The 13,491-nt window shown below is 40.8% G+C and overlaps 3 protein-coding genes across 5 annotated transcripts; 1 reads left to right on the top strand and 2 right to left on the bottom strand.

The window, feature by feature from the left end:
- The first annotated feature begins 828 nt into the window (after positions 1-828).
- Positions 829-1,805, top strand: LOC130687289 (NADH dehydrogenase [ubiquinone] iron-sulfur protein 4, mitochondrial). The gene is made up of 5 exons (XM_057510445.2): positions 829-956; positions 1,021-1,162; positions 1,224-1,399; positions 1,462-1,608; positions 1,669-1,805. The coding sequence occupies exons 1-5, from the start codon at positions 895-897 to the stop codon at positions 1,697-1,699; spliced, it is 558 nt and encodes a 185-aa protein (XP_057366428.1). The 5' UTR covers positions 829-894; the 3' UTR covers positions 1,700-1,805.
- A 27-nt stretch (positions 1,806-1,832) lies between these two features.
- LOC130687270 (adipokinetic hormone/corazonin-related peptide receptor variant I-like) lies at positions 1,833-10,798 on the bottom strand. Of its 2 annotated transcripts, none has more exons than XM_057510425.2 (12): positions 10,675-10,798; positions 10,415-10,621; positions 9,833-10,203; positions 6,511-6,866; positions 4,057-4,205; positions 3,879-3,984; positions 3,477-3,517; positions 3,258-3,415; positions 2,934-3,069; positions 2,684-2,752; positions 2,498-2,585; positions 1,833-2,233 (listed from the first exon to the last, which is right to left on the bottom strand). In XM_057510425.2, exons 4-12 carry the CDS (start codon positions 6,817-6,819, stop codon positions 1,970-1,972), a joined length of 1,320 nt encoding a protein of 439 aa, XP_057366408.1. In that variant the 5' UTR covers positions 6,820-6,866; positions 9,833-10,203; positions 10,415-10,621; positions 10,675-10,798; the 3' UTR covers positions 1,833-1,969. The 2 variants fall into 2 exon arrangements, with proteins under 2 accessions (XP_057366408.1, XP_057366407.1); XM_057510424.2 differs by having other exon boundaries at positions 2,934-3,072.
- Positions 10,799-10,840: 42 nt separating this feature from the next.
- Positions 10,841-13,441, bottom strand: LOC130687290 (BLOC-1-related complex subunit 8 homolog). Of its 2 annotated transcripts, XM_057510447.1 has the most exons (5): positions 13,245-13,441; positions 12,499-12,676; positions 11,509-11,616; positions 11,250-11,314; positions 10,841-11,106 (listed from the first exon to the last, which is right to left on the bottom strand). In XM_057510447.1, the coding sequence occupies exons 1-4, from the start codon at positions 13,300-13,302 to the stop codon at positions 11,287-11,289; spliced, it is 372 nt and encodes a 123-aa protein (XP_057366430.1). In that variant the 5' UTR covers positions 13,303-13,441; the 3' UTR covers positions 10,841-11,106; positions 11,250-11,286. The 2 variants fall into 2 exon arrangements, with proteins under 2 accessions (XP_057366430.1, XP_057366429.1); XM_057510446.1 differs by lacking the exon at positions 11,250-11,314.
- Between the last annotated feature and the right edge of the window lie 50 nt (positions 13,442-13,491).

Below are 13,491 nucleotides of genomic sequence, written 5' to 3' on the forward strand. Positions count from 1 at the left end.
AGATGAGTAAAGATTTGTGATCCAATTTAAATGAACCTTCAACAGCCAGCAGAATATGGCAAACAAGCAATTACTAAACCCCATTGCAAATAACTAGGCTACCCGTATGCGAAATCACAAGCTTACACTTAAATATACGGCGGTCGTGTCATGAACTGTCGAGTCTACAGACTACGGCATGTATAGTTACACTCTGTTTCACCAAAATGGGTGATTGGCACTTTCATTGCTGACATGGCTATGTCTTGGCAGCAAATTGTTCACAAAGAGATCAAGTCCAACAATCTAGAACAAAAGAACTAGAATTTGTGACAACACTACACACTGTGCTATCACAAACTCTTTACAGGCTGTGAAACACGTGCTTGGGCTAGAGCTTTTGCTGTGCTGCCTTCACCTGTTACCTCACGTGGTGTGTCCTCGTTGAGCAAAACCAGTGTGCCGCCATTATTGGCGTAATTTAAGAATTCTTTCATCAGACAACTATTGCCGTACTTCTAAACTACCGATGGCCATGATAAAAACAGATTTTGCAAGCTAAACGAGATATTTTGTGAATTACCTTGCGTGATCGGTGCAACTAATGGACATGACCGACTCACATTCATGACTCATCTAATGGATTCCTTTTTGTAAGCCTATCTAAGGTTCGATCGCCATCTAGGGGCAATTTTTACAACAAAAAACGTTGCGTATTTAGAAAAAGTCAATTTTTGATTATTTCGCAGTCGTTGTTGATAAAATCGGTATCTTTAAATGTTTTATTTTAAAAAAATTTTGACCTAAATTAAAATGCCACATAATACAAGATATGTCATCAGTGCCAAAAGGATTTTGTGGCCTTTACGTCTGTGTTGTCTGCAATACGCAGTCTGCTTTCAGGCGACAACAAAAATGGCGATGAATTTCGGTCTTCGTCGAGGATTTGTGCAATCTGTTTTGACATGCCCTTCCAGGTATGGTAACCAAACTAACAATATTTATGACACAAGTAATTTTTGTTGTGATTCTTTCCATCAGAAGAGCGTTTGGCGCAACTGCAGTGTTGAAAAACGAAGACCCCTTCAAGCTTGCTCAAATGAAGGAAGCCCCATTAAAAAGCCTTGATGAACTATTGTCTAATCAAGAAAAACATGAGGGGTTGATAAATGTTGACAAGAAAGTACGTGCATTCATTAAAATTGCGTTTAACACAGTTTTTAGTGGAACATTTTGCATTCTAGGTTGACCTATCTGTAACAACTGGAGTACCAGAAGAGCACATTAAGACACGAATGGTCCGTATTTGGAAACCTGCAAAACATGCAATGCAGTCTGGCACGCACAACACACACAAGTGGAAAATGGAGTTTGATGCCCGTGAGCGCTGGGAAAATCCTCTGATGGGTTGGACATCTTCGTAAGGAATCATATTCTTTTGCAAAATTCAAAATGTATCAATACCCTTCTGCCAATCTTTAGAGGTGACCCACTATCCAACATCCAATTGAGTTTCGGCAACAAAGAGGATGCTATTGCATTTTGTGAAAAAAATGGTTGGGACTATTCCGTAGCTGAAGTTGTTGGCAAACAGCCTCGTCCAAAATCCTATGGAGCCAACTTCGCATGGTAATTGTTAACTACAGGCAAATGTTATCCATAAAAAGTAATGCATTTCTTTGTGAATAGGGATAAGAAAACACGTACGTCAACGAAGTAAGAGTCCTTACGGGAATCCCAAATTGCTGGTTTTAACGTGGAAATGTGTAGATAAAAATTACTCTTCCTTGAACTTGATCTAGTTATATTACACTGTTCACGGTGAATGTCAGAATGTTCTTGCCTTGTTTTCAGTACGAGTTTATATGTGTATTCGACGTTATCAAATGACGAGATTGTCTTTTATGTACAACGGGGTTTAAGACGTGAGCAGCGACGAAAGACACATTTGTCTAAAAATTGTTGTTTTTAACCAGAAAAAAAGGGCGTTTTAAAAAACATGGGTGACGACGGTTGGGGACGATCGACAATTCAGCCAACTATTACTTCTTTTAACAGCTACGGCAATAGAGGAAGCTGTAAATATTGGTTCCAATAATTCCTGGCACTGTTGTTCTTCGACGTTTGTTTCCGTTTTGTGTTGCTGTGGCAAACACAGTTCAATGGCCGCTCCGTCCGAAGATTTCAGATTGTTATCCATTTTGAGCGAAGGACCAAGTCCTCTAGATGTCATTCTGCTGGGATGATATACAACCTGATGCCAGAATATAATATTAGTAAAAAGTACACACAGTCCAAACAACACACAATGACCCGCGCGATGAAATCAAGCAGAAAAAGTTCGAGTGCTACCCCCTTCACTTGTAACCTGGCAACGGTTGTAATGCGCTTATGCAAAAACGGAAGAACTTTCTACTTCAAAGTTGAAGCTACAATCTCTTTTTTTCTTATATTACTTATTTGCTTTAACTGTTTGTTTGTTTTTTTATGACGTGCTGTACGTATTTAATAATGTCACCTTTCTGTGGAGCTCATGATGAGATCTGCGAACCTGTCGCCGTGAGAAGTAACCGTATACCATGGGATTGAAGCAAGAATTTGTACACCTTTGGTTGATACGTAAACGATGAAAACACAAACGAAAAATGTAACAAAATAAGAACAGATTCCATCTTATTAACGGAATGAATGACAAAATAATTACGCGAAAAGGAAAAGGCCTTTTTGGATCCGTTGGTCGACTTGAAGCGCGGAATCACGATCACACCAAAACCTAAATAAGACAATTCTAAGTTGGATATATCGTGAACAAAATAATGGTCTCACTAAAACTATGGATTAAATAATTTCAGACATTTTTGAAATTATCCCCATCCATTCCATGTTAAGTGTAGCAAAAAAAAAAGAGGCAACTGAGTGAATTGAAGACAAGCAAAAGCTGCGTGAGTTATTACCAGATGCTCATAATGTTGTATGGCGTCCAGCAGAAGATAAAAACCGAAATGATCACGAGAGTCATTTTGACCGTTTTGATGCGTGCTCGTCCGAGCGTGCCGACTGTCACTCGACGAATACCCTCCTGTTGTCCAACTGCTTGATAAAATGCAAAAAGTCATTCTTAAGTTGTGAATATTTTCAAGGTTTTTCAAGTTATGTCTTGTAAGGAAAAAAAACCATTCCTCCCAAGGATATATCTATACTCCGGTAATTCCTCTTTGACTGTGGGCTTTTAGAGGATTTTCTTTTATATTTTTCTCCCACTTTAATGGCCTTCTTACCTTCCTTGCTCCTTCGACTGATCTCGCACAGAATGGAGCTATATGTGAAGACGAAAACGGCAAGAGGCAGAACATACATCATCAGCATGCCGAAGGCGGCATAGGAAATCTCGTGAGCTCTTGTCGGAAACGAATCGAAAGTGACGCACTGTTCGTACCTATAGGAAGCACAATTCAGTTTCGTACGGCTGCAATCTGATTTCACAATTTCATATTTACCAAGGGTATTCGGGGTGAGCTTTGACGCGGAAAACGAAAACCTAGAAAAACGTATAAAATCGATAAAAATCGATGAATAGTCTATCGTGTACAGTTGACATCTAATAAAGCGAAAGTAACCGAAAATGTTTAGATAGTTGATTTCGATTGAAACAAGCGAAAGGAAAGCGGGGGCGACATAAGTAAGGTGATTTAAAAGAAAAAAAAATTAAATGCCATCTCTATTAGGGATCTGTGAATAGGGATTCATACAACAATCAGCTTTCATGTTCAACCACAAGTGCAACCGCCAACGTACTTCATCAGCCAGTGTCAATCAGGACATAATGTCAGATCGTTCTGTGACAAACGCACTGCCTCAATAGACACTAACGTTGAACACAGAAATAATAGCATACCGACCTGGGGCAAACTGCAAATGACGGAACATGCCCAGGCAATAGCCAACATGAATCGGCCTCGTCGTCTCCAGTAATCTAATTTCATGGGTTGCAAAATGGCACCGAATCTATGACCAGAAGCAAAAGAATACATTTAAACAATGACGTCATAGAAATTCAATTGATTGGGACAATTTTACCTGTCAATGCTGATGCATACCAAGACAAACGAAGAAAGAAATAATCCGAACGTTCGGAAAAAGGCAAGAATTCGACAGGCAAAATCACCTGCTCTCCATTGTACTGTAGCAGCCCATCCTATCTCAATTGGCATGAGCAGCAATGTAACCTAGGCGACCAATTGACAGAAAAACAAAACACAATTTCAGTACCAATTAAAAAGGAGGAAAAAGGATGGCGACGCATTAGCGTCTTAATTATGCAATCGTATACAGTCAGTGTTTCACAGGTGGCACAAAAAAAAAAATAAATAAATAAGGAGCACATCAAACAGGCTAATTGTAAAAGCGTTCTATTTCCGGGACTTTAATAGCTAATCAAATGGCCTAAATAGATTAGAATGGCTTCAAGGCTTAATTTAGTAAGAAAACTTGAATCGAGCAGTAGAACCTCCCTAAATTTCTATTCATGGTAATGGAGGATAGACAATCACCGTAACTGCGTATCAGCCGCATACCTGTGTAATCGTCAACATACCAGACTTAATGGTCTGACCGGTTAAATAAGACGAAGCCGATTGGTGCGTGACATTGAATCACATTCACGTGATTCTTCATACAGTACAGTTTGTAGCTGGATAGATGTCGGCCAGGCAAAAGTCGTGATCCCCAAGTTCAAAGTCATCAATTCAAGTTGCCTGCGTTCAACAATTCTTCCCCGATAACCTCTTTTCCTGTACATTAGTTTCTCTTATTGTTTACCGGATCCCAATAACAGAGGATGCATAGACTGTTACACAACGTAATGGCTCGAAAGGTCGACTAGTAAGTCAGTGGCAAAAAAAAAAAAAGGAAAGCGTAGCGCCAGGATCGAACGTAACGACGTCGGCCATTAGCGTGAATCCACTATCCTCCATCCACTATATCCTCCTTTTATTTATGTTTCCAATCCATTTGGTACCTTCTTCCTATGTATTCGCAACGTCTAGAACGGGTAGGTCTCTGTGCACGAAGCGACAGACTAATCTTATGTCGAAGCATTCAGCGCCGGACAAACACGAGATTGAATCAGCATGTCTTTTGGCATGTCTCCTTCACATCGCTTTCAGACATTAGCCTCGTTAAGATTGAGTCCGGAATCATACACGCAAGCTCGAATGTCGCTGATCACGTAGCCAATATTTCTCAAGACAAACAGGAACAAGCCAACTGCGCAGAAGTAAAAAAAAAATAATGAATTATTATTATGAATCCGAATAACAAACAAAACACCCGATGGGTATCCCCTTTCCATCATCACGGATAGTAAAAAGAAAGAAAATGGCTGTCAGGTAAAGAACTCCGTAAAAGAATGCGAAAATAAAAAGTATGAAGTGATTATTGATTGCAGAAGGTTTTACGATTTCGCCAACGTGTAGAGTCGCTGTGTTATGTATGCATAAGTTTTTTGGTGGGGGCCACCATCTGGATACACGGTTTCGAGTTCTGCCCGTCGGAAACAATGTCGAACCACCCCTCTTTTTTCACGGTGCGGGAGTGGACGCGTGATGACCTTTCTCAGATCATAAAGCAGCAATAATCTCGTAGAGTCAGAGGACATACTATATTAGGACTGCTGCTCGACGGGGATTCCATTTTTGTTTTTGAACACCGAAATTCTTGGTGAGTTTCGCCAAAAAACAACCTCGGTGCTTGGCAATATGACCAAAGCGTATCATTTGTTGTCATGTTTACAAGTCTGTTGCCCGGGTCGGAGCAACAGTTCTTCGCCTCCCGAGCCGGCAAGTATCACATGTGGGCTATCCCGACGGCGATAAAAACTATGTTTATTGTTATGTCAAGACATACTTTAGTCATTTCTGGGGAACCATAGAATGACGACAGAGCATGCTTTCCCACTTGATTAACGACGGCGAAGAGAAAGGTTAGGCCAATAGCTCAGTCGATGTGACATGAAATAGTCACATCCTATCAAACTACGACAGTTTCGAGAGGGAAGTGATGGCAGACAAGCTGAGACAAACGACGTAAGATGGATGCAACTTTGTAACTTCTAGCATTTCAACAGCGTCAATGTTACCATTCACATTGGATATTACGCACGTGTCGTCAAGTTTGCTCCGTGCCCCGCTCATCTTACAGAAGCAAATATGGCTCAACAGGGGTATCTTAAGAGCATACCATTATGGACCTGACTGTTTCGTTTTGGCTTTAGCCATCGCGTAAAAAGAAAAACAAGTCGAGCTATTTTGATGACGGTTCAAAGGGAAACCCTGCAACGTTATTCAAATAGCTATTTATGGCGTGAGGTATACGTGATAACCAAACTAATTAAAGGCAGAATCTTGTCGGCAATTTAAATCAAACGTCTTAGCAACGGGGCGTCTAGATTAATACCGACTTTCACAGGTTCCCCGGGAATTCAATCTTAAACAATAAATCACTAAGGATAAAACGAAAAAAATGTTCACTCACCAGAAGGTCGGCGATGGCTAGATGAGTAAGCATAATATTGACACGGGGATTACTGATGTGCCGTCGTTTGATCAGATTAACCAAAACGGTGATGTTGCCGCATACGGAGATGATGAGAAGGACACTGTAAGTGGTGATGGACACAACATGGCCGTCGTTGAAAGTCATGTCGATTGGCAACATAGACAAATCAACGGTGCTTGCCGTCTCGAATTCCGGGTTGATGGTGCTGCTAGCCAGAAACAAACTCTCGCGTTCCGTCATCAAACACGAATCACTATTGCTTTCGTTCAGACACATAGTGCCCATAAGAGAAACTCGGCTCTGTTGGGCCTCCTCGTTCGGATAATGGCGACCTGGACGAGGAAAAGAAAACAAATGAACACACTCCTTAATTACGGTGGCACCATTTGTAAACAACTGTTTGACAACGAATATTGAATTACAGGCGAAAAGAAATAAGGAAGGATACAAGCCATTATAAATGGTGCTTCTTCGACAGTCTTTGATCATGTGAATCGCAAAGATCGATAGCTTTCGTCTTGAGTGGATTTTGTTTTAGACATGATTGTATCGGAAAAAAAGGGCAATTTCTATATAGTTACGCTAGTTGATCAAGCGTAAGTGAAGAGAAATCGAGGAGGCGGAATAATGCATCCGGAACTCGGTAAAGTGATTCCATTATTCATCCTAACTTTTGCGGTTTTAACAACACAAGTCCAATGCCAAAGCAAATAAAAAAAAACTTTATCTTTGATTCGCAACATAAACGAATGAAAAGAAGCGCGGGTGGTCGAACATCCGCCAAGCCTTTGTAACCCAAAACACAACACAAAAATTGTTGAACAAAAAAAAATTGAAGAGGCGAACATATGATTCGAGAGACTGTCACTACTCCGCAGTCAGCCGGTTAAAAGCGGATGATGAAAACCGTCATTCAGGGAGCCTAGTCGTCATTATTTGCTTTGTGTCGGCGTCTGCTGGTGATGATAGGCCCGGAATGCTAACATGACCATCCCAAGTGTCCCGTGGCGTCGCTCCATCAACTTTGACGGATGAACGAAAAGCTCGAATCGGCCACACGCACACAACACAGTGCCCGTTTGGCAAAATGTACACCGCACACGCTATAGGTGAAAAGGGTTCGCACAAAATCGACATATCTCCCTGTGATTCTTTCTTTGCTACCGCTATTCGAGCTGCTTCATTCGTAATCATGTTGCTGCTGACTAACTGTAATCCTTCGCGTGGGATCCTTGTAAAGACAGTCGGCATAGGGGGAGACTTTTGGGTATAATGCCCAAGACGTCTGTCTTTAGGACGTCAAGTGCTTAGGTCATTAATTGCTTGCACAACTGATGACGTCGAGTTCTGCGGCTCTTCTTGGATGTTTTTTTTTCGTTGCTAAAATCAGACATGAAACCGAAGCAACTTTATTGATTGGAGCACAGCGATGGTTTCACGAAAAGGGCGGATGTATTACCAAGTAGTATTGTTCTAATCTTAATGAGGCGGTATAAGAGTCGGGCGAGTCCTAAGCCGGCGTGAAAACATCATTTCGTTTCGGACAGTGAAAAACACTCAGATGCATCCAGGGGACGACCTATTTACGCCTAGATTTCTGTATAAGAAACGATAACTTATAAAAAATTTGACCTTTTCCCCTTCAACTTGGCGAAAAATTTGGCGTCGAAACTTCGCCATATTTCATATCGCTATGCGTCGATATCGCATGTGACTATATATGGAATATAAATATAGCTCTTTTTTTTTTGTATTGCGCATAGCCTAACAGTGCCTGGCTGTTGGGTAGGAAATAAAAACAAAATTTTACTTGTAGCAGAATGGCTATCATGAAATTATAGCAATTCCTCACGGATGAAAATAGAAATGGTAATAAAAATAAAGTCCAAAAGACCATTAGGCATTCATGTCTGAATGTTTTCGACCAAACATAGTCAAACGGATTTTTAAGACTTGTACCAAAATCTGTCTATCTTCAGTCATAACATTATACCACCTCACTTGAAAAGACGTTGCCGGCGCTTTGACTGGAATTTTGCAAAAAAGTTGTCACAAAAGAGACTATGCCGCTCGTACGGCCTGCATCTATGCGCACTTTGCTATTTGTGGACCAAGTTTTGGAAACAGTTGAGATATGAGTCGTCAGCGAACGACTACACACGCAGAAATGTGGGCAATATCCGTATTTCATCTTTGTGTGTCTGCGTCACACAGTCCATTTAAGACACGGGACCGTGCAGAGAACAGATTTTTTTTATGTGCTATCCGTTCTTCATCACTCTTCGCCATTTGAGTGGGTCACATTTTTGTTTATTTACTTTGCAAATAGCATTGGCTATAGAGGTGTTCCGTACCGGGGCTTGTCCACGTCCAATCACTATCGCCTACGTAAAATGCATTCGCATCGAACCCCATCATAACAAAAATGAACTTTCTGAACAAACAGAAGATGACCCTAGGATGAGTGGCAAATAAACCCCCCGCCAATCGAGAGATGAAGCCATTGGTCATAAATTCTACTGAAACTCTCTATGTCAGTCAGTCAAGCCAAACGGCGATGGGCCGAAGCAATAGACGGAAGCCTTTTTGACCCTTTTCCACGTTCAATTAACGGCCAGCTTTTCACAATCGATAGGGACGTGAAGCGGGTAGGCAGACAACTAGCCGCGTATGGTCAGGAAGGTCACGAATAAAATAGAATCAAAGTAAACAACGTTTCGAGATAAATTAAAAACGTTGTCGGTACGTGAAAGATATACGGCCATCATCAACGGTGATGAACAGTCGCTGGCGCGTGCCACTCATAACTGGTCAGCAGTTTTCTTGCCTTTCTGTTTGTTTTGCTATTCTGCAGAGGTAACTTCATTTGCATCGGCAGATCGACTCGAATCCTTAAGAAAATTAACCGCACTACCACTTAATTAATATTTTCTGCTTTTAACAGTGTTTTTTGTTTTTTCCTCGTTTGTGACTCAACGAAAATGGGAAAGCCACATCACTTTGCCACCAACCAATTATAAACACAATTTCAAAGCTGAAACTAACTAAAAAATTAAATCTTTAAAAAAGGTAAAACTAAATTACGATCCCTAGCTAGTATCCTTGTTCGTACATGTAAAAGCCTGTGGCAACCGAAAATGTTGCACTAGAATTTCTATGGCTAACGACTTGCGTCACAGGTGAAAGAGAAAGAAGGGAAAAATAGCGTCTTACGTCTACAGGTGAGATGAGATATTTAGATTTAAAGATGTACGTGGAAGATATAAAGAGAATAAAAAAAAAAAACGGACGGACTTACTTCCAGTGGATGAGCGGGAATGGTGGCAGCTGTCGCACGGTTTTCACTGGCGGAATCAGAGTATATCGTCGAATGATGAGGCTGGACGTTCGAATGCCGACTGAAACTCGAACGCAATGGAACAGAGCATCTTTACTGATGTGGCTCCTCGGACCGAATGGGTCGACTTGCGACGCCAGCTTCAACGGCTACTGATGGAGGCGCGAAGCGCGGGCGCAGCTTCTTGCTATCCGCTCTTCCCTCCTCCTCCTCCACCACCCATTCTGATAAGATACGTTTCGTGTCTCGGATTTTGGATACTCCTACTCGCTTTTTCTTTTTTATTCTTTGAATGACGAAACGGAGAGAGACGGGCTTCAGACTACGATGATCTGTCATACGGGGGGACAAAAGTAGTGAATCAGTTTGGAGATTGTACGTCGCTTGTCGACCTTGCCATTTGCCCATTGACTCACATTGTCTGCTAGTGATTTGGTCGTGATAAACCAAGACGAGAATAGAACTCGTCTGGTGAGCACGTCGCAAGTCCCTTTAAAACGTATTGCTTCTCCCCCCCAATGGCTTTTATCAAAGTCAACTCACCTGAATTATCTCGAAATTTCCGTCGCTGTTTACTATTTGTAGGGTGGCTAGGCCTAACTGGTGATTGTGTTTCGTAATACAATTGCTTTTTTTCCTTTCCGGGGGCATGCCAACAAGGACGTCAACTTGTTTCATTAGTTCGACAAGGGCGGGAACCGAGGACGTGAATCTATTCAGCGGTCAGTGGACACGAGATCCGAATCGAACCTAATAATCCTCTTTACAATTTTGTATATACTTCAATCGCAGCCGTTTGTTACCTGCAAGTTGGAGACGCTTTTTCCAGGTTAAAGCTGATGATCTTCATTGTGCCTCTTCACGGAATATTCTGTTCTTATCTTACTGATTTTTTCTTTCTTTTTCTTCTTTATGAGAAAAAAAGAAAAATACTAAAAAAGACCCTGGTGGACGGATAAGGGAAAGAGATATAGTTGAAGGTTAGTCGTATTTAATATTCGTTACAAGTCAAGTGTATAAAGTTTTACATCCTTGTGGTGGGCGGTGAAGCAGTTGTTATTCCCTCCATGTCGAACCCAACCAAATAATCAGGTGTAAAATGTGGTCAAAGATGTAGAAATCACGGCTGGTAAATACTGCTTTGCGGCCTGGTCGGTCCGGGCGGTGGTAATTCGCTACCCGTCGACGGCTCCGACGCTGAAAAGCGCTTGTACATGGATTGGCTCTTCTTTTGTCTGTTTTTGGTTTGGATAAAAGCCAAAGATAAGAATAGTAGCATTATTAGGTGGTCGAAATCCAAACAAAAGGTGGTGTGAGGGAGAAAAAGACGGTATAAGAAGGAATGATGGGTAACTAACAAGAATAGATATTTCTGTACCACAAAAGAAATTTGGAATCTCCGGGCAATCAGGCAGTCAACTCAATGGGGACAAATTGGCCAAACTAAAACAAAAAGAAATAAAAAAAAAAAATAAAACAATTGAAAATAAAGAAAATGTATCGCAGAAGGTGACAATCGAAGGTGGTAAGAACAATTGAAACAAGGAAAAACGAAAATTCAATTGCAAAAATGATAGAAAAAAAAGGCCAAGAGAAAGAAAGGACGAGAGATTGAGGTAAATCCGTTTTCTAATTACTTTCGCGAGTCACGATAACGCAGCTGTTGTCGGTAGAAAATGGCGTTCTTCAACGACGCGGCGCACGCCTCAAAAGGATCCTTGGCCTTGGTGATCTCGTTGACGGCACTATATTCCATAATAAGAAAGAAAAAAAAAAGGTTGTAGAAAACATGCGAATGTATAATAAAACATTTCTGTGAAGAGTAAAGCGGAGTATACAAGCTCCGTTGGACCACAATGACACGATCGGTTAGATTACGAGTGTACCTAACACAACATAATTAAGCCGTTTTTCTTTGGGTTGTGTGGAACTCTTTCGTTCCACTACCGTTTTATCAAACGAAACTATAAGGCAAACGATATGTAACTAACTAGCGTACTCCGGCTTACTGTCAATAGGTGGTTCCTATCTGCCATGATGGCTCCATGTCTTCTGCTTTCGAAAGCAGAAACGGGTCGACTTTAATGAGATTCTTTCTCTGCATTAGACTTTATGTAAAAGAAAAAAAGGAGGCTCAGAATTTTCTCGACTTTCTAAATTGGTTTCTACACATTTTAATTTCAAACAGATTAATGGTAGAAGTATTATTTTTAAGGTCTTGGGAGATGAATCGACTGGCTGGAATCAATAGGCTTTGCCATTATAAATGTAAATCGACCTTTACGAAAATGGCCTTTTTGCCCGGGTTGCATAGGCGTAAAAATTCACTCAATAATAGGATTTAGATAACAATAAAGAAAATCAGGAACCTATTTTCACTGCATTCCTAATAAAGGGATCTCCAAAGAAAGAAAAGGATGGTAAACGTACCGAGGCAAACGAAAAACGTACGCAGGAGCTATAACAAGTTTAGGGCTGATATCAGTGATGGAACGACTGGAATCATTCATACAAAAATATTCTTTTCCCGATCTTTTAAAACTCGCAATAAGAGGCGCCGAATGCTTATTTTCGTTAAATTATTCACGAATATGAAAAAATTTTACGCAGAGGGTTGTCTACAATACCTGACAGCGTAGTCCGCGTCGTAGCAGCGTCCCTGTAGCTGCTCGTGGAGTTGTCCGAATTCACCGCGTTTCTCCACCATAAAGGGAAGCGCTTTCCGGACATGCTCTTGGAGGCGGTACAAAGCTAAGCTAGGCTCGTTGGCCACGACATGCATGTTTTCAGAAACGCGTTCCATCGCTACGTGACCAAAAACAAACAAAAATGAAATGAAAGAAGGCCAGGCAGGCAACCATATATTACCCCACAACTTTTTTTTATTTCAAAATCTACCTTCTTACTGCCTTTAATTTGTGAATATAATTTTTTTTATATCATGTTCTATAGTCTGTACTTTATGATCTTTCAATTGCCAAAACTCTCCTATAGATTTTTTATAGTCCAATCCATAACTCGCATAGACATTATTTCTTTCTTTTTTCACTGGAAGTGATGTAGTACTGTGAATTCATCATACCGGAAAATGAATAAACTTGGCATGCCTACTACAAAAGTATTAAGTTATGTTTGGCCTTGATTGGTCTCGGTGGGTAACATTATTTCTCAAAGAAAGTCAAGGACGTATCAAAGTATTACCTCATAGGCATAAATGATAGAATACCAGAATCCCTGATAGATTTTTGAAATACGAGGTGGGGCGTAAAGGGTCACACATTTTTCAATTTCTTTCCTACTCATCGTTAGAATCACATACATAGTGCATATTTTGCCATTCTATCAATTATCAATATAGTAAAATTTATTTTACCTCTTCGCGCCTTGATGTCCAGATCAGTTTCTTTGTGTGGTGCTGCAGCAGAAGCCATTTTCTTGTAACTGTATGGTTCTCTGCTTTCAATTAAACGTGTTGTCTTATTGTGCTGATTCACTCAAGTGACGAATTCTATATAACAGCAGCAGACGACATCAGCTAGCAGATGACGCTAAAATATCGATTTTCAGAATCCAGCACTGTCCGTTCGGTCCCCACGTGTGATTGGACATTTTAACGTTTT

Source organism: Daphnia carinata, chromosome 4, assembly GCF_022539665.2.
Source record: "Daphnia carinata strain CSIRO-1 chromosome 4, CSIRO_AGI_Dcar_HiC_V3, whole genome shotgun sequence".
Classification (NCBI taxonomy): Eukaryota; Metazoa; Arthropoda; class Branchiopoda; order Diplostraca; family Daphniidae; genus Daphnia; species Daphnia carinata.

Excerpts from the sequence above, each read along its gene's own strand:
- LOC130687290 (XM_057510446.1), bottom strand. The coding sequence starts at position 13,302 with ATGGCTTCTGCTGCAGCACCACACAAAGAAACTGATCTGGACATCAAG. Across the intron at positions 12,677-13,244 it reads GGACATCAAGGCGCGAAGAG|CGATGGAACGCGTTTCTGAA; the intron begins GTAAAATAAATT and ends TTGGTCACGTAG. Across the intron at positions 11,107-11,508 it reads CGTTATCGTGACTCGCGAAA|ACAAAAGAAGAGCCAATCCA; the intron begins GTAATTAGAAAA and ends AACCAAAAACAG.
- LOC130687289 (XM_057510445.2), top strand. The coding sequence starts at position 895 with ATGGCGATGAATTTCGGTCTTCGTCGAGGATTTGTGCAATCTGTTTTG. Across the intron at positions 1,400-1,461 it reads CTGATGGGTTGGACATCTTC|AGGTGACCCACTATCCAACA; the intron begins GTAAGGAATCAT and ends GCCAATCTTTAG. Across the intron at positions 1,609-1,668 it reads TATGGAGCCAACTTCGCATG|GGATAAGAAAACACGTACGT; the intron begins GTAATTGTTAAC and ends CTTTGTGAATAG.
- LOC130687270 (XM_057510424.2), bottom strand. The coding sequence starts at position 6,819 with ATGGGCACTATGTGTCTGAACGAAAGCAATAGTGATTCGTGTTTGATG. Across the intron at positions 2,586-2,683 it reads AAAGGCCTTTTCCTTTTCGC|GTGTACAAATTCTTGCTTCA; the intron begins GTAATTATTTTG and ends TATCAACCAAAG. Across the intron at positions 2,234-2,497 it reads ATCATGAGCTCCACAGAAAG|GTTGTATATCATCCCAGCAG; the intron begins GTGACATTATTA and ends TTCTGGCATCAG.